We start from the raw sequence: 22,644 nt of genomic DNA on the forward strand, positions 1-22,644 counted from the left end.
TAAGGAATGACTTAAGCCTGTTATTAGTACCAATTATGAAATCTATAATTAAACAATATGTATACTATGTATTTGCCTTAATTGTTGTGCAATCCAATTAACAATTTAATTTTTAAATACAATAATTATTTGGCATAGTATTGCCATCTCGTGAAGAGTGGACAAACATCCAACGACCAGAAATAGATTCCTGTAATTTAACACTATCTGCATCGTTGTAGTGCTTGTTCACTAGATGTCGGCGCAATTTACATTAGAGAAATCTACGTTTGCCTCGGTAACTTTCAAATTAAATAGGCGCGAGCGCATCCGCCAAACTTTAAAAAAAATTTTGACGCGCACATCCCGGATCCCAGTTACATCCATAAACAAGTAATGCAAATACGGGACCTAGTCCGCAAAACCGCGAACATCCACGTGTGACGGTCTCGTGCATATTTGCTCTTGGAACCCAGAAAGTGGCTTCGTTTAATAATTTACGGCCGCCGCATTAGTCGGGGCGTGCCGTGTGTCATGCATATTCCGGGGGGTTGTACGGGGGGTTTTTAGTAAACTCGCACGAATGTTATAACTGTCTTTATTTCAATTCCATTTTCTACAATATATTAATCTAGGTTGGTTTTATCTTGTATAATATTTTATCGTGCCGGGCACGTATTTTTTCATGCGTATAGCAGACTGTGATATAAAATTTTTACATATATAACTTAGATCCGCAGCATCCGACGTCCATTTTTTTGTCTATCTAATCTTTACAATTATCACAATGGCGTCCTGCTGTGGTCTAATAAATTTTTTTTTTTTGATTACTCCTTCTAATATAATACATATAAATAATAAGTAATTAACAAAAATATGTTTATTTATATTTAGGGTTGCGTGAAAGACGCGTGGACTTTTATGTATATATATTCTGGTCCAGCGCACGATTCACGGAACCATTTCACAACAAGATCGATGTTAATAACTTTATACATTATATAACACATAGATAAAAAATAACAACGAAACAGATAACTATTCTATCCTATTACGGCATTTTTTTTAAACTTAAATATTGACATTTTTTATATAGGAACCTGTCAACACTTTCAACATGAACAAACGAAACAACCACTACTTAGAAAGAACCAATACAGTCGAATGTGATATGTAGTTATATGATAGATCAACTAAAAACTTCATCTATGATGCTAATCGTTAATCATAGTAGAAAATGTTGGTCATTTTTAGTGAATGAATTGGTCAGATCGTCATCTGTTCAACACCCATGATTTACGTACGTGTGATGATTGAAAATAAATCGGGGCCCAATTTCTGGTGGTGCAACCAATCAACCAACGAAGTCGTTCCATCGTGCGTCACCTATTGAATCATTCAGTTGATATGTTCTGAAGTAATTCAACGACCGGGATTTGGACTTGTTGACTTAAAAATCTAGTCCAAAATAGATTATAGCTCAATTTTGTCAATGTCATATAGGGCAATTACAAAAAATTCTAAGCAGTATATAAAATACAAGTACAAAAATACGTTTCACATAATTTACTACACATCAGTCTTTTCGCAACTGTATATATAAAATACATAGCTATAAAAGTTTTCAAACAACTAATAAACTTGTATAATGCGGTCACTACTACACTTATTTAAGTTCAATTCATATAATTTACTTTGGACTAGCATCTGCCGAATTAACTGAAGGGGGGGCTGTTCCGAAGCGCCGCGTACAAAACGTCTTAAAACAACATGACTAGAACAAAGCAACGCGTTTCGAACCAACCCCGTAAACTGTGACAAAAATCCAATTGTTTATGTGTGTGCTGCGGTTCGAAACAAACCAAAAATGGAACTTATTTTAGTAATCGTTCACGATTAAATGGGCAACAACGTTACGACAGAAACCGGACGCCGAAATGCCACCCCGCTTGTAACATTAAGCAATTAATTAAGTCCGGGGAGCATTTCGGCCTTCGCCGGCTGAGCTCTTCGACTGTCACCTGGAAAAAAGCTTCGTCGCTCGAAGATCTGTTTGTGTTGTTAGAAAAATGAAAAGCAAACTTGGTCATATGCAGGTTCCTTTACACTATAATAAACAGCCGTTAATATTTACGTGGTGCTCTTAATTTTCTGTGTGCAGTTATATATTTTTTATAAACAAACATATAGTTATTTATATAAATGCTAAATAATACTCGTCTTCTTAAGGTCTATCTACATCAGCGGTATACTTTTAACCCTGCAGCTAGGTAACCTCCATTTAAATCATTCATCGTCCGTCTTAATTGCTTACGCCACAAGCTGCGACCGGATTAAGGTGATCTAGCTCCAGAGTGCTTTAAAACTTGTATCAAAACGTCTCCTCATTCGCAAATATTGATTAATATAAAATTTCGGTTTGTGTGATATCACCTTAAATTAATTAATTTTTATCACTTTCACGCACTTTCTAATAAATACGGGCGGCCTCACGGGTAAAAATAACCCCGACCCTAGCCCCTACATGTTATCTGTATAATAAATTGATGTACATAAGAATTAAACACATGTATAAAGTTTCGAAGCCACATTCAGATATTTTTAATAAGAACAACGAGAATTCGACAACGATTTTTTTTTTATTTGGGGGGGTATTGCGCAGGGTTACGAAAGAATTTGTGCCGTATTAAGAGTTGAGTTTATGGAATTTACACAGCTAATGAAAATGCAATGAGCGGATGTTCATAAATTGTTTGCTCAGTAACCTTTCCGTTACTTCGGTTTGTTAAAGAACACTCCGAGACGCATCACCGTGATTGTTTCATGATGTTGCATTTTTGGCTAATGTACAATGAAATCAACGAGGATAAAAGTGCCAAAACTTACCCACACTCGATGTTAAAGCTAGTCTTAATATGATTGTTAACTTTACAAAGTATCCATGTACATTAGAGCAGGACAAAAATCGACTTTGCTGCTGCTTTTTGGATGTTTTGTTTTGCTCTAAAGCACAGCTATTGTTCTGCACATAAATTTATTTTACAAATGTTGTTATAAATACCGAATTGTCCGACGAGCAATTATAGCATCTCCTTCTTATCCTACTCTAAGTTATGACTTTTAATCACATAACGTCACCCAATAATTTGTTATGTACAATATTAATACAATATTTTGTTTTACATCCTAACTCTAGACAATTTTTATGCTATTTGTAGTGCCTGTTCATATTTATAACACAGTGTGTTCACTTTAAATAATCTACGATCTTACAAAAATAGTATAGTATTTGGAAATATATTGGAATATTTACTAACTAAAACTCCTTGTCATCTTTTGATTTACCTTGTAGCAATTTCAAGTGAACATACTATACATAATGCATCCTAAACCATCATTGAACGCGATTCGTTTTGGTTTTTGAAAAAAAAAAAAAAATGTCTTAATATATAGTCTATCTAGCCTATCATTTTAACTTCATTCCTAACCTAGTATTTGTACAGTTCAAACTCAATAATAATGACCATTCTTTACAAATATAAACTCTTATGATTATTTAAACATACATAAGATATCCTAATGCAAAATGACAGGTAACTAAGTAAAAAATATAAAGTCATGAACTACAACTACCCAAAACACTTCTAAAACCTGTCTTAAACTTACTCAAAAAACGGTCACGTTGCAAAGCCATTTAACAGAGCTTACGCAAAAATATAAAACCAGGTGATTGTCTGTATTCCGTCGTGGTAATGTTTGTCAACCAATAATTAACATGTTTCCAGTTTCAAGTGTGTTCAATAAAGAAAACTGACAAGCAACATTCGAACACCCTGTAAATAACGTTGCAAAGCATAACAACACTGAAAACAGTATCTAGCAAACTAACTACATTTCTCTAGTTCAGTTTGGAAGACAACTTGAGGTTAAAACAGATCGAAAAATTTGGTCCATTAGTAATGAAAAACCTAAATAATAATAATAATAATAATAATAATAATAATAATAATAATAATAATAATAATAAAATCATCTGGCCATTGTCGCACCGATTCAGATAATTGTAGTTCACCAATGTACATACGTAAATAGCTCACCGGTTAAGGTGTAAATTTAGTCCAGGTCTTATTATTTCTTTTTTTTTAAAAAATTGGGTTTGGTTATTTGAATCACACCAAAAGACTAGAGGTAATCCAGTCTTCGTCAGTGGAGGTAAGCTGCCAAAAATATACTCCATGTTAATAAAGTTTTTACGCACCCAAGTTGAACGGGAGCACAGAACTATCGACACTGAGGACGTACGTAATTCGGCTCTATTGAATTGTGGAAACGAATGTTGGAAGGCGTCCAATAGTGGGACGTTCTCAGTCTTTTTAGTTCTGGTCTCGTTCCTCATGCAATTTCTGTGGGCATATGCTTTAGCGTGTAGACTCAAGGCTTTGTAGCCCTTTCAGCGGTTTACTAGTGCAAAATAGGCAAATTATTCTACAGCACAACACTTTTTCATCATATATATAACAGTTGATCAGCCTATTTAATAGGCAATTCAAAATATTGGTCATATACATATATGGAACAGCAAGATTGTAATACACTGAAATTACACATAGATACACATACATAATATATTGAGATTCAAAAATTGATGCCAATATTTTGAAGCTGATGATCAAGAAATGTATGTATTTAAAAAGTGTGTCGTTGTTTGACAGAAATATTTGGAAACCACACGATTAACTTGAACGTTTTTGCCAAATTTATGCTACTGTAGATTCACACGTGTCCACTCGCACTACAATACATACCCAATTTTTTAAATTGCTACATATTGAATATTGAAGCTACACAATTAGAAAACATGGATGGATCTATGATTGTATAATTAACATTGTAGATACTAGTTGAAATTTGGCACAAATAACCACACAAATTATTAGAATGCATGTCGAAAATATTAATACATTTATATTGAAGAATATTATATCACTAAGTCGATTGGGTGATAATTGTCTGTGTTTCATTGCGCCTGAAAAAAATAAAGCAGATAAGAATTTATTTTATAAAATGTCGAATCGTTTTTATCCTTATGTCATTTTATTTATTTATTTTTATCTTTCGCACAGGACAAACTCTTAACTACTCTTTAATTATATAATTATTTTTAATTAATAGTGATGGAGTTAAACAGGGAAAATTGCAAAATTTCATTTCGGTATTCTTTTACAACGTGAAAATAATTGTTAGAAATTTAAAACTAGTAATTATACAGGGAAATCTTAAGTAGTTTTTAATTACAAAATTTATATGTATTAATTATACAGTGAGGTCCCACCTCCCTGATAACTATTATAGGGACAACCAACAATTATTAGGTAAACGATATATTAATACTGTCTTTTATATTTTGTGTAAATATTGACCTATAAAATTTATTTTTTTGTATAAATATCGATTTTTTTAGTAATAACTTATTAACAATTCATCAGATTTTAGTCAACAAAGTAGCATTGAAAAGAGCATGAAAATACCTTTCAAATGAGGTATCACAAGACCACCCTTTATCCATTTATAAATAAATACTTGCTAGTGCCCATATGGCACTGGCTAATTTGGCACAATTTGGTTAGAACATTTTATACGGTTTTTCCTTGTAAAAGTTATCAGGAGACTTTTGATGACCTCACCATGTAATAATTAGTTTTGAATTAGGTAACAAAATTAAAATTTGTTCGTGTTTTTAGTATGCAAATCCACTCCTTACTTAAAAAACCATTAGAAAATATTTAAACTAGGATTTAAGAAAACTTGAAAACAACCAATTAAAACATTTTTAGTTAATATTCCAAAATTTATGTAGTAAAAATTAAGAATAAATATTCAGTACGTAAATTTTGGGTTCTCTTTAAAATCGTTAAACAATAAATTTAATGTAGATCATTACAGAATTAATTTATTTTTATATTATTGACTCATGTCTATTTAATTTATGATTCAATTCGATGTAAACTAATATGAATTTTTAATAACAATTACCATGTCTGTTTATTTATAAACTGAATGATTACTGATGTAATTTGTTTAGTTTCAATCATTACTACGAAATTAAGCCAACATGCACAGCAAAAGCAATTTGTGTAATAACACTTTAGGTGTATGATAATTATGTTATTTCATTTCTTCCATTTCATATCATTTTTATACAATTTGTACAATTATATAAATTGTCCAAAACAAGTTGATATGAAATAATTAGAAACTATTATTTCAGTGAATACCAGTAATGGTTGCTTTATTCAATAATAAACCACTCATAGTATCAATTTACTGTCATTCTTGTTGAGTATATAATAATAAAGCAATCCACCCTCAAATAAGGTAATGGAATGGTGCAAATGAATCATAGAAAAAACTAAAAGGAGTTAGTGGGTACTTACTTGGTACTGCTGAATGGGAAAAACCAACCCCGGTTGCTGTAAAGTAGTACCAGGTGCCGTCATTTGTTGCGGTGTCGATGGCAACTGTGGCTGCCCCGGTATGCCCTGCCAAGTTGCTGTGGGTACTTGCATTCCCATTCTGCAAGCAAACAAAGAGGGCTTAATATTTGATGTTGATTAACGTGAACAACCCTTACCCCATATAAGATTGTTGATAGCCGGCGAACTGTCCGTAGGTGTAACCCTGCATGCCCTGCAGGAACTGGCCCTGCATCTGCGCGGCGGCTGTGGTGGGGAAACTCTGGGGGTACCAGTATCCCAATTGTTGTCCGTATGCGTTGTAGGGATACTGTGTACCGGTGATGGCCTGAAGACATATCTCCTGTCCGGCAACCGGCGCATTATTGGGGTCGCCCGATTCTTTGCCCCAGGAGCACTTGACCATCTGTCCGTTGATGTCGGTGTTGTGGACGGCAACGATCGCGTGTGTTGCCGATTCCTTTGTCGAAAACCTGCAACCGACAGTCCGTTTTTAATACGTGCACTAAAATTAATAGCCGGATTCGGTGGGTAATCGCCGATTCTGTTGTCCAAAAGCTCCACGAACTGAATCACCATTCAGGCATTGTGTGAAGTCGCATGAAATTGCGGAGGCAAATTATACCGTATTGATATTCTAACGAAGTTCGAATACAAAACTGACTGTCAAGTAAATCTTATTTATAGTCACGATACTAGAACGTACATACCTATGACCGGATTCATATTTTACTACCGGCGTTAAACACGCGTTCGTGACTATTCTACGATCGACTGCGAAATGCGTATGAATCGGTCCCAATCAAAAGTGACACGTAAATTTATTCTGTTTAATTGATACGTCTGTTAAAAGTAATTTTCGTGCTCACCTAACGAATGCGTAGCCCTTCTCCTTGAAGACCCTTATTTCCTGGATGGTTCCGAAGGGAGCAAAAGTCTTTTGCATTAGTTCCTCAGTCAGACCGTTAGTTATGCCGCCGCAATAGACGGTGCAGTTGGTGGGGCTGCTTTGGTTGTACACCTCGTCGAATGTCAATGGTTTTGTGCTCACTGGAATGAATAAACATTGTTTAGTACAAATCATTTTTATTAAAATATTCTCAATTTGTAGACACTTAACAAGCACGATATCTATCAAACGGAAGTACATAATTCTCGATGTTTATTCTTCATGATCAAGTTCTTAACAATTATTTTTTTAATCTCATTTAAATTGTTTATTAAGTTTATACAAATGCTGAAATAATTGAAATGTCACTTTTATTTATTACCTCTCCAAATAGAAATAAAAAAATTGTAATATATAAAATTATTTAAGAGAATTTGTTGATTATTTAAGAGTTTTTGTAAAAATTGTTTTATATGTTTTGTAGATCAAGTTTCATAGCTATCAAAAATGTGTGTATTAATCTGTTAAACAATTGCCAATAATTAGGCATTCATCTTCAATTTGTTAGCACTTATTTTTTTATTTCTATTCAACCATCCATTAAGTTTTTACAGGTTCAATAGATTATTCGTCAATGTTAAAACAAATGATTTGTTACTTTCATTAATTACCTTTTCATTTATTTCAAACATGATGATTACTTATCCTTAGTTAAAAGCATAAATATGATAAAAATGTAATTAAAAAATAAATAAAAGAAATTGTAAGTTTTCTAAAATAGTTTTATATATTTCGTAGATTATTAGACGGTTAACTCATTTAATCAAGTTTTATCCTTATCAAAAACATGTGTTATTAATTTGTTAAACAATTGGCAATAATTAGGTATCCATCATCAATTTGTTGACACTTATTTTTTTCTTTATATTCAACTATCTGTTAAGTTTTTACAAGTCTAGTAGATTATTCATCGATGTTGAAACAATTGATTTATTTCCATTAATTACCTTTTCTTTTGTTTTAAACATGATGTTTACTTATCCTCAGTTAAAAGCATAAATATGATGATAAAAATGTAATTAAAAAATAAATGAAATTATATAAAAGAAATTGTAAAAGTTTTTTTTAAATTGTTGTATATGTTTTGTAGATACTTAAGACATTTAATCAAGTTTCATATCTATTAAAAAGGTGTCTGATGAATTTGTTAAACAGTTGCCAATAATTAGGTATTCATCTTCAATTTGTTAACACCAATTTTTTTTATTTTTATTGAACCTTCTATTAAGTTTTTACAAGTTCAAAAGATTATTCGTCAATGTTGAAACAAATGACTTGTTACTTTCATTAATTAAGTTTTCATTTGTTTCAAACATAATGATTACTTGTCCACAGTTAGTTAAAAGCATAAATATGGAAAAATTGTAATTAAAAAATAAATGAAATTATTTAAAAGAAATTGTAAGTTTACTAAAATTGTTGTATATATTTTATTGATACTTAAGCTTTTTTGATACTTAAGAGATGTGATCATATCTATCAAAAAGTTGTGTTATGAATTAGGTATTCATCTTCAATTTGTTGACACTTATTTTTTTATTTCTATTCAACCATTATTCATCGATGTTGAAACAATTGATTTGGTATTTCCATTAATTACCTTTTCTTTTATTTCAAACATAATGATTACTTGTCCTCAGTTAAAAGCATAAATAATATAAAAATGTAATTAAAAAATAAATGAAATTTTATAAAAGAAACGTTTTTTAATATTGTTTCGTAGATACTTAAGATATTTAATCAAGTTTCATATCTATTAAAAATATGTCTTATGAATTTGTTAAACAATTGACAATAATTAGGTATCATCTTCAATTTGTTAACATTTATTTTTTATTTCTATTCAACCATGTAAGAAAGAACTGATTTGTTACTTTCATTCATTACCTTTTCATTTGTCTCAAACATAATGATTACTTATCCTCAGTTAGTTAAAAGCAAAAATATGAAAAATTGTAATTAAAAATAAATGAAATTATTCAATGGAATTTGTATTATATGTTTTTTAGATACTTCAGACATTTAATCAAGTTTCATATCTATTTATTCATTTTCAATTTGTTGACACTTATGTTTTTATTTCTATTCAACCATATTATTATGTTTTTACAAGTTCAGTAGATTATTCCTCTATGTTGAAACAACATATTTTTCTTTTATTTCTTATCTCTTTGAGTGAAAACAAATTAGTGAACTATTGCTGTCGTTTCTTCAGCAAGATATATTACCATATCTCAATTTACTAAAGGAATAAACAAGAAATGACAAAAAAGTGTTTAGTATTCCTTAGAATTATTTAAAAGTAATAATTTTATAATATTTATTCATTCTATATTTATAAAATTTACTTGCAGTAATTATTATTATACATAATAAGAGACATTACCATATCTCATTAACAATTATCATTTCACTAAAATAACGAAAACGTAGAAATGGTAATTAAGAAATGAGTGAGCCTATTTAAATTTGTACACGACTCATCTTTCTGTACTGCTAATGAAACTTTAAAATTATACATTTGTACTCAGGAAAAATTTAAATTTAAAATAATGTAGAAAATATCATAAATAATACATTAAATATTTTAAATAATTCTTCTAATTTCCATGAACATTTGAGTACTTTCTTTGAAAGTGGATAGATTTACTTTATTTGTTGTAAACGATCAGAAAGTTACAAACTTAAATTAAAAGTAAACAAGATAAAAGTTTCAAAGAGGCATATTTTACTGAAATTTATAAAATTTATGACAAAAGAATTTGGATCAATGATGGTTGAATAAGGACACGTTTATAACATTAAAAATTATCAACTTATTTGTTATTTAAAAAATGTGCATAAAAGAAGCTAACTAGCTACATTAATATTGAGTTTCATTGAACTATGTTAACTTTAATAAGTGAATTGTGTTGACCGTGATTGGCGTTAAACCATTATTTTGAAACAAAGGGGAGTAAAAATAAAATTTCCAATTTTTATACACTGTCAACAACGACGAACATGTACGAAAAAAAAAGCACAAGTGCGCCGCAAAAATTCGCTGATAATAAATTCAATGAATAAAATGAATCGAAATGACAGAAAAATCCGTCGGCGAATCAAAAACTTTCTTGATTCAATCAAATATGCACTGCGTTTATTTTAGTGCCTGTCCCGGGGACATGTAAAACATAAGTAACTTGTGACAGTTCCAAAATCGTTACTTGATTGGGTCAACGGTTGAACTTTTATCAAGTAAGAAAGTTGCGTACACTTTAAGAGAAGGAAGGAGAGCCAATATCCCGTGGGACGGCGAATTTTCTACAGCTGTACGCGTATGAGGCATCCCAGAGGTGTACATCCGACATATGTGGGGAATGCTCGGTCAAAAAATCACTAAATCTATGTATTACTCCTCTGCATTTACCCGACTCCCTTTTTTTATGCCTAGTCTTACAATGTCAATAAATGTCATGCTTTGTTAATGTTTTCCCATACAAATAACAGGGTTTCCCTGTTTTATGATACTGTCCAAACGGGGTTGGTTTATTTGGTCGGCAGGAAATTTAGAAAATTGTCCTAAATATTTTACTTTTTGACGGGAAAAAAATGTTTGGTATGCCAACAAATAACTTCCACTAAGGAATACTATTTATCACAGAGTCATTTCTTATAATACTTTAAAATATTGTTATATAAATTTAATGAAATTATTTGTTACTTAACATGTTAAATTAATTCCACTTTAAGATGTGAAAATTGTTTTAAATTTTTCACTTTTTACAGGAAATAAAAGTACTTTAATTGTTAATATTGTAAAAAATTACACTACTAAATATTTTTACTGATTTGTTTATTTCAATATTTATTATTTTATAAAAGTATTGAAATAATTTCTTACTTAACATGTTAAATTAATTGTACTTTAAAATGTTAAAATTGTTCTAAATATTTTACTTTTTATAGATTTTAAAAAAGTAATGAAATAATTTGTTACTTAACTGTTAAAGTAATGGTACTTTAAAATGTTAAAAGTGTTCTAAATATTTTACTTTTTATAGGAAATAAAAATACTTCGTATGTTAATATAATGAAAAATTGTACTATTTAATATATTTTACTGACTCATTTCTTTATATATTTATTATTTTTAAAAAGTAATTAAATATTTTACTTTTTACAGGGAATGAGAATACTTACTTTGTTAATATAATAAAAAACTGTACTACTAAATATTTTTTACTGAGTTGTGTCATTAAATGTTAATTAGTTTAAAAAAGTAATTAAATAATTTCTTATTTAACATGTTACATTAAATGTATTTTAAAATGTTAAAAGTGATCTAAATATTTTACTTTTTATAGGAAATAAAAATGCTTCGTATGTTAATATAATAAAAAACTCTACTATTAAATATATTTTACTGACTCAGTTCTTTATATATTTATCATTTTTAAAAAGTAATGAAATATTTTACTCTTTACAAGAAAAGAAAATACTTACTTTGTTAATATAATAAAAAACTGCACTATTAAATATTTTTTACTGGCTTGTGTCATTAAATATTAATTATTTTAAAAAAGTAATTAAATAATTTCTTACTTAACATGTTAAATTAATTATACTTTAAAATGTTAAAATTGTTTTAAATATTTTACTTTTTATAGGAAATAAACATACTTTGTTAATATAATAAAATACTGTACTACTAAATATTTTTACTGATTTGTTTATTTCAGTATTTATTATTTTAAAAAAGTAATGAAATACTTTGTTACTTAACATGTTAAATTAATCGTACTTTAAAATGTTAAAAGTGTTCTAAATATATCACTTTTTACAGGAAATAAAAATACTAACTTTGTTAATAAAATAAAAAACTGTACTACTAAATTATTTTAAAAAGGTAATGAAACAGTTTGATAACAAGTTAAGTAATTAACATGTTAAATTAATTGTACTTTAAAATGTTAAAATTGTTTTATATATTTTATTTCTTATAGGAAATAAAAATACTTACTGTTAAAATTATAAAAAACTGTACCAATAAATATTTTTTACTGACATTTCTTTAAATACTAATTATTTTAATAGAGTAATGAAATACTTTGTTACCTAATACGTTAAATTAATTGTACCTTAAAATGTTAAAAATGTTCTAGACATTTTAATTTTAAAGGAAATAAAAATACTTCGTATGTTAATATAATAAAAAAGTGTACAATTAAATATATTTTTCTGACACATTTCTTTAAATAATAATTATTTTAAAAAAAAAGTAATGAAATAATCTGTTATTCTTTAAAGAAAATAAAAATATTTAATATATTAATATAATAATAACATATTCAATATTTTTTACTGACTCCTTTCTTTAAATACTAATCTATATTAAAAAAATAATCAAATAATATGGTACTTAATATGTTAAATTAAATATAATTTACAACAATAATAATTAAGATACTTAATATGTTTATATATATATAAAAAAACTTACGTACTAGTAAATATTTAAAAAAAAATTACTTGAAGCTTAAATTATTAAAAAATGTTTATCACTCATTACTCATTACAGCACTTTTTAAAAATATTTTGAAATAATCCCTTACTTAGCACCTTAATTTTAATAAACACCTAATTTAAAATTAACCACAAGGATCTCGTAAACATTAATTTTAAGAAAATTGTTGGTCCCAAATTTTCACACCATAATTTTAATTTAAATTCCTTGTATGTCCCTTTTTATTCTTCATCCTTCCTTCTTATTGCCAAGCTTAGAGCTACAGGTATATATTTGTTAATTGAAATTGGAAACTGTTTTTAATTAACGGATTATTAAATATAAAACAATATGTTATACAAAGAAGTATTAGGAGGGAGGATTGAAGTAAGCCTTCGTCTTTAATTTTCTCAGGATTAAATTGAATTCATTGATTTTTCAGTGTGACGAAAAAAATTGAATAAAAGAATGAGACAAGTTACGCATGCTGTATATATTTTAGGTTGTTATAGTAACAAAAATAATTACCGTGACATGCGTGTTAAAAAGCAATGATAAATTTCTGCGTGTTAGAAAAATATCTTTGAATGCGACATTTATCCTTTGAATATTTATAAACCCAGACAAATTAATATGCATACTATGCAGAACCGCACCGGCTATATACAGTCTTTATTCACCTGTCGTTCACATGTTACCCTGAATACAGTAATATTAGCAGACTTCATTCAGAAAACATTGATCAGGCCCAACAGTCACTTTTTCGAATTAACGATTTGGGATTAATGAGTGAAACGACGCACTTATTGAAATCATAATTAAAAATCGATTCAATTGACCAGCAAACCGTTTCACTTTGTTGTGTTCTGTTTTAATCATTTGAATGTACATCGGTTTCTTTGTTCAATTTTCTAGATCAACTATTCCGAATAAACTTGTGTACGCGTATGCAAGGACGGACGTCCAACAAAAACACTGGTCCATAGCCATTTCAATTTAGTTTAGTCGATAATTTTTTAATCCATCTCTCATTAAATTAATTAATATTGCTCTGGGACCGCCCGCGGTGTGCATCGCGACAGTTTCAATTTATTCAATTATTTCTGTTTTCCCTTTCTACACGAATTACGTATGCACGATAAAAATTTAATTAGTTTTCTTTTTTTTTTTTTAGCGGCGGTTCAAGTCTCGCCGCGACGCCCGTGTCCCGGCATACGTTTGAGACCCAATCCGATTATGTAGTGAGAAATTCGCCGGAAGCAATCAAACGGTTTAATTTTATTACTTAAAATTTGGTTATCTTACCTTCAGCCTTTGGAACCGGCGGTTTTCGTGTAGCCCAGTTCGTCCTGATACTCCGGCTTCCCAACCATTGTCCGTTCATTGCGGCAATGGCACTTTCCGCCTCCTGGAACAAACATAAATCGATTTCGAATGATATTGCCTTGGCGAATCGTTTAAATGTTTTTGGCGGATGCGCCGGGATAATAAATTTAAATGTACTAATGGGCTATTTGTTATATTTCTACCCTTTTTGTTTGTTTTATTGTAAGGGATATAAAAAATTACATCAAATTTGTAACAGTATTTCTGAATTTTTATGTAATGTATTTAAACATCAGTAAGAGAAGTTGAGTGTTTCAAATTTTAACTTTTTCAAAAATAGGTACTAAAATTTATTATTTTATTTTTAATGATTATATTATATTCATACTGGTCTATATACTAAAATTTACCTATTTTTAATAATAATGAATAATTTGTTAAATACATTATACAATTTATTAATTTTTCACGAGTTTTTCAGATATTAAGAAATAATAAACAGAATATTTTTTTGGCACAGCGATTATATTGAAGGTTATTTATTATCTTAAAATTTAGTCTGTATAAAAAATAGCGAAAATTTGACGTATTTTTTTAATTTAATTATATAAAAAGTACATTTTTTACTATTCATCTAATTTAATGGAAGAAACTTCATGAAAAAGCTTTCGCTGATAACTTATCTTGTTTTAAGCATATATTTTTTTTAAATAATTGACATATTTTATCCATATTAGTGTGGATATACTAAAATTTACCTATATTTTGATAATAATAAATAATGTATTTACATTATCCAATTTTGGATTTTCAGGATTTTTTAGATATTGCGAATAATAAATAAAATATTTTTTGGTAAAGTGATTCGATTGAACAGTAAATAATCTTAAATTTTAAATTGATTAAAAACTTTTTTTAGTTTAATTATATAAAATATAAATGTTGGAAGTAATTTTGTATCATTCTTCCTATTTAATAAAATAAACTTCATGAAAAAGCTTTTGGTGCTAAATTATGTTTTAAACATTTTTAAAAATAATTGACATTATTAATAATATATGATGATAATATTTTACCTATTTTACTTTAGATACTAAAATTTACTTATTTTTTAGTAATCAAAAATAATTTGTTAAATACATTATTTGATTTTTCAGGATTTTTTCAGATATTAAGAAATAATAAATAGAATATTTTTTGGTACAGTGATTATACTCAATAAGAAATGTTAATTTTGTAAAAAAACTGGTAAAAATTTGACGTAATTTTTTATTTAATTATATGAAAACTAAATTATAATAAAATAAACTTCATGAAAAAGCTTTCGATGATGAATTATCATGTTTTAAGCATATATTTTTTTAAAATAATATTATTTATAATATATGATGATTATATTTTATCCATATTAGTCTAGATACTAAAATTTACCTATTTTTTAATAGTAAAAAATAATTTGTTAAATACATTATACAATTTTCATAAGGTTTGGATTTTCAGGATTTTTTCAGATATTAAGAAATAATAAATAAAATATTTTTGGTACAGTGATTATATCGAATAATAAATAATCTTAATTTTTAATTTGTATAAAACTAGTAAAAATTTGACGTATTTTTTTTATTTAATTTTATTAAATCTAAATTTTGGACATAATTTTTTGCCATTATTCCTATTTAATAGAATAAACTTCATCAAAAAGCTTTAGCTGATAAATTATCATGTTTTAAGCATATTTTTTAAAAATAACATTATTAATAATATATGATGACTATATTTTATCCATATTAGTCTAGATACTAAAATTTACCTATTTTTTAGTAATAAAAAATAATTTGTTAAATACATTATACAATTTTCATAAGGTTTGGATTTTCAGGAATTTTTCAGATATTAAGAAATAATAAATAAAATATTTTTTGGTACTGAATAATAAATAATCTTAATTTTTAATTTGTAAAAAAATTAGTACAAATTTGACGTATTTTTTTTATTTAATTAAATAAAATCTAAATTTTGGAAGTAATTTTTTGCCATTCTTTAATAGAATAAACTTCATGAAAAAGCTTTTGCTGATAAATTATCATCTATTAAGCATATTTTTTAAAAATAATTGACATAAGATTTTATTAGAAATTATAAATGGAATATTTTTTGGTTTTAAGCACATTTTCATTAAATAATTGACTTTATTAATAATATATCATGATAATAGTTTGCCAATATTAACATAGTCTAGATACTATTATAAGTTACCTATTTTTAGTAATAATAAATAATTTTTTAAATGTATTATACAATTTTCATAAGATTTGGTTTTTTGCAGGACTTCATTAAAAAGCTGAATTAAAATATATTTCAAAAAATGTAATTTTAAAATATTTTTAAACTACCTTATTTGAAGAAAATATTAATGTACATTATGTGACATTAAATAAATCAAAATTTATATTTTTTGATATCAGTATAATAAAAAATAATAGACACTAGATATTTCAGCATTTTTAACAAAATTTAAGACAAAAAATTTAAATGCTATAAACATTTGTGTGAGTGTATGTGGTTTGAATGTTATTCACAATTGCAATAATATTTTTTATGGTCCGAAATTTTTTTTGTATCGCCATAAAAGCGTTTTGTGCGCAAATAAAATGAATATGGATAAGAGTAGTCGGGTATATTTGACATTTGTGTTTATCTTACATTTAATTTAGAGCGGATAACGAACGAAACAGGACAATATTTACAGAGTGCAATCCATTTTTCTAATTGATCGAGTGGTGCGGATGTAGTAATTGAAATAATCGCGATGACACATCACGTACAATGTGCAAAATGGAACGAGATAAGGCGTGGATTCAAAAATTGTTATTTATAAAATATAAATTATGTTCGGGAGGGGGCCTGTTTACCTTTTATCTTCTTTATTGTCCTTAAAATAACACAGGGTCCTGTAAATGCCAGTAATTACATGCGTAAGTTGTTATTACATTTTCTTTTTGTTTATTTTTCCATGCTTTCTTGTTTATCCAAACAATGCGAAACCAACGGCAGGCGCCTTTTTAACCTCGAAAAGGTAGCAGAATAAAATGTAACCGAAAAAAAAAAAATCGGAGGAAAACTGTGGGAGAATAAACGGGAACAGACAATACGAATTTGCAGTTCTATTTACTATGGTAATACACCGTGCTCCACTTCATTATCCACGTATGATTTTTATCCTAAACATTAAAATTTATGCTTTTCGTTAAACTTACGAAAAAGGTACAAGGTCGTAGTTTTATACGGACCGTCGTATAAAAAAGTCCAAATAAAATAACCGTAAAATTGCTGTTGGATATCACCTCCGCAGTATCAATATTGTATTCATGCAAATTCGAAACAAAATTATGGTCACGTCGATAAGATCAGTTTTAATACCGGAGTTACTCAAATAAAACGAAATGGAGTAGTTTAACTTTTAATAACTACACTTCACTTGACGATTCTAATTTTAATTGGGGAAGCTGGAAAACCGATAGCCTCCACCTGAATTCCGCATTATAATTATTTCTTTGCGGATATTTTTATTGTTACGAGACACTTACTAGATTCTGTCCATTTCTTCTATACGGTATAGGGTTAGGGGTCGTATTTTGACCTCCTTATTATTTGTTTTATTTTAACAGATACCAGTATTTCTCAAATTATATGAAACAAACTCAAGAGGGCATCATTAAGTAAGTAAATCAAAATTAAGAATCGGATTTTATTATTCATTGAAGAAATTAAAAAATAGGTAAATTTTAATATTTAGTGTAATATTTTCATATTTAATATTTTTTATTCAATATGATCACTGTACCAAAGAATATTCCATTTATTATTTCTTAATATCTGAGAATGTCCTGCAAATCAATTGTTGTCAATATTCAATTATCAGAAAAAATGTGCTTATAACATGATAAGTTAACAGCAATAGATTTAACATGAACTTTATTCAATTAAATAAGAAGAATGGTAAAAAATTGCTTCAAAAACCTTTTATGTAATTAAATTAAAAAATATGTTAAATTTTTATTGTTTTTATACAAATTAAAAATTAATATTATTTATAATTCAGTACGATCTCTTCACCATAAAATATTATATTTATTTTTTATTTTTATTTTTTAATATGTGCAATAGTTTTACAAAGTCTTATAAAATTTGTATCATTCGTTTAAGAATTTATTCAATATAATTATATATTAAGAAAATTGTATTATCCAGATCAATATGAACATAATATGATTAAAAATTTATTAATAATGTCAATTATCTAAAAAAATGAGCTTAAAACATAATAATTTAGCAGCAAGAACCTTCACATAAATTTTATTCTATTAAATAGGAAAAATGAAAAAAAAAAATGCCTCGAAAAATTAGTTTTTATGTAATTAAATTAAAATATACGTCAAATTTTCATTGTCAAATTAAAAATTAATATTATTTATTATTAATTACGACCTCTATACCATAAAATACTCTATTTATTATTTCTTAACATTTGAAAAAGTTCCACAAACAAAGTGTTATGAAAATTGTATTATCCATTTAAGAATTTATCAATATAATTAAATATTAAGTAAATTTTAGTATAAAATAAAAATAAATATATTAATTATGAAAAAATTGCTTAAAACATGATAATTTAGCAGCAAAAACTTGTTAATGAAGTTTATTCTATTAAATAGGAATTAAATTAAAAAATACGTAAAATTAAAATTATTTATTATTCAGTATGATTTCCGCACCAAAAAAATATTCTATTTATTATTTCCTAATACCTGAAAAGTTTTACAAAGTGTTATGAAAATTGTATTATCCATTTAAGAATTTATCAATATAATTAAATATTAAGTAAATTTTAGTATTCAGATCAATATGAGCATAATATTATGATTAAAAATTTATTAATTATGTCAATTATCTTAAAAAAAGGAGCTTAAAACATTATAATTTAGCAGCAAAAACTTTTTCATGAAGTTTATTCTATTAAATAGGAAGAATGATAAAAAAGTGCCTCGAAAAATTAGTTTTTATGCAATTAAATCAAAAAATACGTCACATTTTCATTATTTTTTAATAACTGAAAAGTTCTTCAAATAGTAATATGAAGAAATTATTTCATTATAATTTAATATTAAAAAATTTTAGTATATAAACTAATATAAATATAATATAATAATTAAAAATATATAAATAATGTCAATTAACTAAAAATTGTGCTTAAAACGTGATAATTTAACAGTAAAGGATATTTATTTTATTAAATGGGAAGAAATTTGAGTATCTATATAAACATGATTTTAATATGATGATGAAACATTTATTAATAATGCCAATTATCAAAAAAAAAAATGTGTTACAAAATATTTACAAAAGTCAGTCCATTTCACCGAAGTTAGTATAGAGTTAGGGATCATAATTTGACTCCCGTATTATTTATTTCATTTGAATAGATTAAACAAATTAAATAAAATTTGTCTGAGTCTGAGATTTCGAAATTATATGAAACAAACACAATAGAGTCATCATTAAATAAATATATCAAAACTGCTCAGAGAATCAAAGAATTGTTGTTAAACGTGAAAATATTTTATATTTATTGTTTCTTAATATCTACTTATATACAATGCTATATAATGTATTTAAAATATTTTTCAATTTAACTAGAAAACATGTAAATTCTAACCTAATTAGTTACAACAAATTCTCATTGTAATAAATTTACTGTTAAAAAATACAAACATCATGTTGTAGTTTTAAAACTAATAAATCATTCATTGATTTATTGATCCGCACGTAATGCAAATTAGCATTTTCACCAAACAGAGATGTATCCTTAAGACAGTGCTTTAACGACAGTAAGCTATTTATATATTGGCACATTTAGCCACTAAAGACTTAAATTTGATATAACATTGAAAGGACGACAGCAATTTGTATGAATTAAGACAGTTTGGAAATAGTTTAGGTTTATATTAAAGGAAATTACGTTAAATAAGTTTTGTGGGGGGTATAATGTCTGGTAAGCATGGACATGTTACAATAGGATGACGTAGAATAATCAATGTTGAAACCTATGCAGATTATACGAACCGCAATATAATTAATCAACGGTAACGATAACCATATAAGCATAATAATGTCACAAATACGAAAGGGGTAGATTTATTTTATAACGTATTGTAAAATTATAATAATTAGACGATCCGCTAATTGCTGCGACGTTTAAAAATCTCCTTGCTAAGGAGTTTCGCGTCGCAGCAGCGACACAAGTGTCCCCATTTACACAATCCCTTTGTCTTGTGCTCAATGCATGTGCCCCATGTGTTTCGCACCATATACATGCTTGTAAATAAATAAAATCGCTACAGATATTGACTTTAACAGTGCCGGCATCCGTACATTACGTAAACGAGCATTACGATGGTCGAAAAGAAAGTTTCGCCGCAAAACTAACCGTTTCGGTTTGTTCCTGCGACTGCGCCAATTATTGAAGTATTGGAACAATTGAGACATTTTTAAAGGTTGAAGGAAATACGAGTAGGTAATGGCTTAATACACTACAACATATCCCTTTATAGGAAATGTATAAAAAACTGAATGAAAGCAATTTTTATAATGGTCTTCGGTTATATTGAAACGAAATAAACGATACTAACGTTTTTATTATTACCGCAAAATATTATTTTTATAGTTCGTTTAATAATGTACGGTTACGAACGTTATTTATGCGTTACGAATGTTTGTTTACAGTCAATTATTGGATTCGATGGCTTTTATTTTTTAATTATTAATTACAAGAAATATGCGGCAATGTTCGATGCGATGCAGTAACCTACAATTTCAGCTGAAAGATTTATGTATGTTCTCGAACAACCATTAATTCCGTGACATGATTTTTAACTCAAATAGGAATTATGGGATTTATTTTAACCGTCATTAAATTAATCAAACCCTTTGGAATTATAAAAACCAGCAGGAATTTAAAAAATATATGTTTGGCGATATCATTGTTTAAATACATAAATCTTCCATAAATACATAAAGGTTTCAAACAATATAAAAAATATATTTTATATTTTAAATAGTTCTTTCTAGAATTAATTTATTTTGTCCCTAAATCAAAATATTTTCTATACATTTTAAATTATTAAATAGTTTATACATATAAGATTTTGGTAACATCCGTTGAAATTAAATTCCACGATTGTTCAATTAATAACCACAATTCATCTAAATTTGATGGTTTTTGGTGTTTTCCCTAAGTTTTCAATTGGATTTAGATTCGGACTTTGCGGTGGCCAATCGAGAACCTCAACATGATGATCTTTTAACAAATTTTGAACAACTTTCGACGCATGCTTTGGATCATTATTATGCATAAAAATTCATGTAACTGGTAAATTATCGTTGGCAAATGGTTCCATTACATTTCAGAATTTCGTTTATCTATTCTTCCAATTTGTCAGACTATTAAAGGAGTTTTTTTTTGTTGGGACGTTTTCTTACTGTGTTTTCAATTGAGTGTGTTATTTAATATTTGTTAATAACACTGTAAACCATTTTTCAGGAGCATCTTAAGCTTTTATCTATATTAGTACTGATTTTTCATGATTATTTCTCTCTTTTCTGTAGTGCACCGTCTCCTTCATTTCACTGAAAGTGAGTTATTCAGTTCTCTGTCTGTCGTTTTTGAGATGAGTTTTAGTGCTACATTTTGTTTTGTACCATTTTTGAGGTTTACAGAAGAAGATTTATTAATGAATCAGATATTTTGGTATTTTTTTGGCGTCCACAGTCAGTGCTTCTTCTTACACTGCAACATCAACCTCAAAAATTGATGTGCTACAAAGAACGACAGCTTTGAGATGTAGGATGGAATGAAGTCCTCCTGAGTCCCCATTTTGTACACTGTATATGATAACTGGTTACGTATCAGAGGGTTAAGCGAAGAAAGAGAAGTTTTTGTTTATAAGACTGTTCATAGACTGACTTTAATTACGGATTGAAGTGCCATTGCTTATGGTGTCACTCACCTTTAATTTTCATTAGAGGTAATTTGACTCCTCAGCCAGAAAATGTGAAACCCCATTTGTTGTCTTACTTCAGAACCCTTCAGAATCCATTAATCCAACAAGATAATGCCCGACTTCATGTTGGAATAAATACTTTGGAGTGATTCCAACATTCAGATGTAAATTTATTGCATTGGTCAGCAAAATTTCCGGACTTATCACCTATTGAACATGTGTGTAATATCACAGACAGGGGATATCAAACTTCCACAGATCTTGGGGTACCTTCAGCGTCAATTAGGGTTGACATAGAATCAGTTACTTCATGAGTGTCACTTCTTTAACCCAAACTGCACACCAAAAATTTACATAATATGATCAGGGTAT

The 22,644-nt window shown here is 27.7% G+C and overlaps 1 protein-coding gene across 3 annotated transcripts in view; it reads right to left on the reverse strand.

Annotated features, from left to right (window-relative positions):
* Positions 1-561: 561 nt before the first annotated feature.
* Positions 562-22,644, reverse strand: part of LOC109596794 (cytotoxic granule associated RNA binding protein TIA1) — a 401,587-nt gene continuing 379,504 nt past the window's right edge. For all 3 annotated transcript variants that reach the window (XM_049970768.1, XM_049970767.1, XM_020012383.2), the window contains 5 exons: positions 14,192-14,294; positions 7,322-7,502; positions 6,611-6,925; positions 6,414-6,552; positions 562-5,005 (listed from right to left, as the gene is read on the reverse strand). In XM_049970768.1, coding sequence (XP_049826725.1) covers positions 4,997-5,005; positions 6,414-6,552; positions 6,611-6,925; positions 7,322-7,502; positions 14,192-14,294 — 747 coding nt within the window. In that variant the 3' untranslated portion in view covers positions 562-4,996. The remainder of the gene's footprint in view (positions 5,006-6,413; positions 6,553-6,610; positions 6,926-7,321; positions 7,503-14,191; positions 14,295-22,644) is intronic.

Source organism: Aethina tumida, chromosome 1 (genome assembly GCF_024364675.1).
Source record: "Aethina tumida isolate Nest 87 chromosome 1, icAetTumi1.1, whole genome shotgun sequence".
Taxonomy (NCBI): domain Eukaryota; kingdom Metazoa; phylum Arthropoda; class Insecta; order Coleoptera; family Nitidulidae; genus Aethina; species Aethina tumida.